The 1,297-nt window shown below is 58.2% G+C and overlaps 1 protein-coding gene across 1 annotated transcript in view; it reads right to left on the bottom strand.

The window, feature by feature from the left end:
• LOC115949303 (melanocyte protein PMEL-like) overlaps nucleotides 1-1,263 on the bottom strand; it is a gene marked incomplete at its 3' end in the record, with an annotated part of 3,656 nt that extends 2,393 nt beyond the window's left edge. Inside the window, exon 1 of the mRNA XM_031065835.1 lies at nucleotides 1,200-1,263. Within this exon, the coding sequence (XP_030921695.1) occupies nucleotides 1,200-1,263 (64 nt within the window). The remainder of the gene's footprint in view (nucleotides 1-1,199) is intronic.
• Nucleotides 1,264-1,297: the final 34 nt, after the last annotated feature.

Genomic DNA, 1,297 nt, shown 5'->3' with positions numbered 1-1,297 from the left:
GTCACCGCAGGGTCGGGGGGCTACAGAGCCCCCCCAGTCTTGGAGAGCTGCAGAGTCCCCTCGTGCCCCCCCAGTTTTAGGGGTCTCTCAGGTTCCCCCTGTGGCCCCAATCCCAAATCCCCCCTGTCCCCCCTCACACGGGGGCTGCCATTTCCCCCCCACTCAAAAAAACGGGGGGTTCTGCACCCCAAAAACCCCACAGGATGAAGCTCCTGGCACTCGCCACTCCCCAAAAAACCCATTTACACCTCTAACCCGAACCCACAACCAGCCCCAGGGACCCAAAAACCACTTCTAGAGACCCACAACCACCCCAAAGGGAATTATCAGGGTACAACCCAACTCCATGGAGGACCAAAAACCACTTCTAGAGACCCACAACCACCCCAAAGGGAATTATCAGGGTACAACCCAACTCCATGAAGGATTTCCCATTAAGGCGGGGGCTCTGCACCCCAAAACCACCAAAAGAGGGGACTCTGAACACCCTCCGTCCCCCCAAAAAATCCTATTTATGCCTCTAACCCTAACCCACAACTACCCCTGGGGACCCCCCACAACCACCCCAAATGGGGATTATCAGGGTACAACCCAACTCTGTGAAGGATTTCCCATTAAGGGAGGGCTCTGCACCCCAAAAATCCCAATTTATGCCTCTAATGCAAACCCACAACCATCCCCAGGGACCCCAAAAACACCGCCAGAGACCCCACAACCACCCCAAAGGGAATTATCGGGGTACAACCCAACTCTGTGAAGGATTTGCCTTTAAGGGGGGGCTCTGCACCCCAAAACCGCCACAGGATGAAGCCCTGGACACCCCCACACCCCAAAAACCCCAATTTACGCCTCTAACCCGAACCCACAACCAGCCCTGAGGACCCCTCACAAGCACCCCAAATGGGGATTATCAGGGTACAACCCAACTCTATGAAGGATTTCCCTCTGGGGGGGGCTCTGCACCCCAAAACCCTAAAGAATGGAACTCTGGACGTCCCCTGCACCCCAAAACCCCCAATTTACGCCTCTAACCCGAACCCACAACCAGCCCTGAGGACCCCCCAATCTCCCCAAATGGGGATTATCGGGGTACAACGCAGCTCCGTGAAGGATTTCCCTTTGACGGGGGGCTCCGCACCCCAAAACCCCAAAAGATGGGACTCTGGGCGCCCCCCGCCCCCCAGAAAGCCCCGACTTACGCCGCTGAGCCTCAGCCAGGAGCAGGAGCGCCCCCAAAACCGCGACGGCCCCGAGCCCCCTCATGGTCCCCGCTCCCGTCCCGCTCCTCGCTCGGCTC

This window comes from Geospiza fortis, unplaced genomic scaffold (genome assembly GCF_000277835.1).
Source record: "Geospiza fortis unplaced genomic scaffold, GeoFor_1.0 scaffold3205, whole genome shotgun sequence".
Lineage (NCBI taxonomy): Eukaryota > Metazoa > Chordata > Aves > Passeriformes > Thraupidae > Geospiza > Geospiza fortis.
This window is presented reverse-complemented; position numbering and strand designations above follow the sequence as displayed.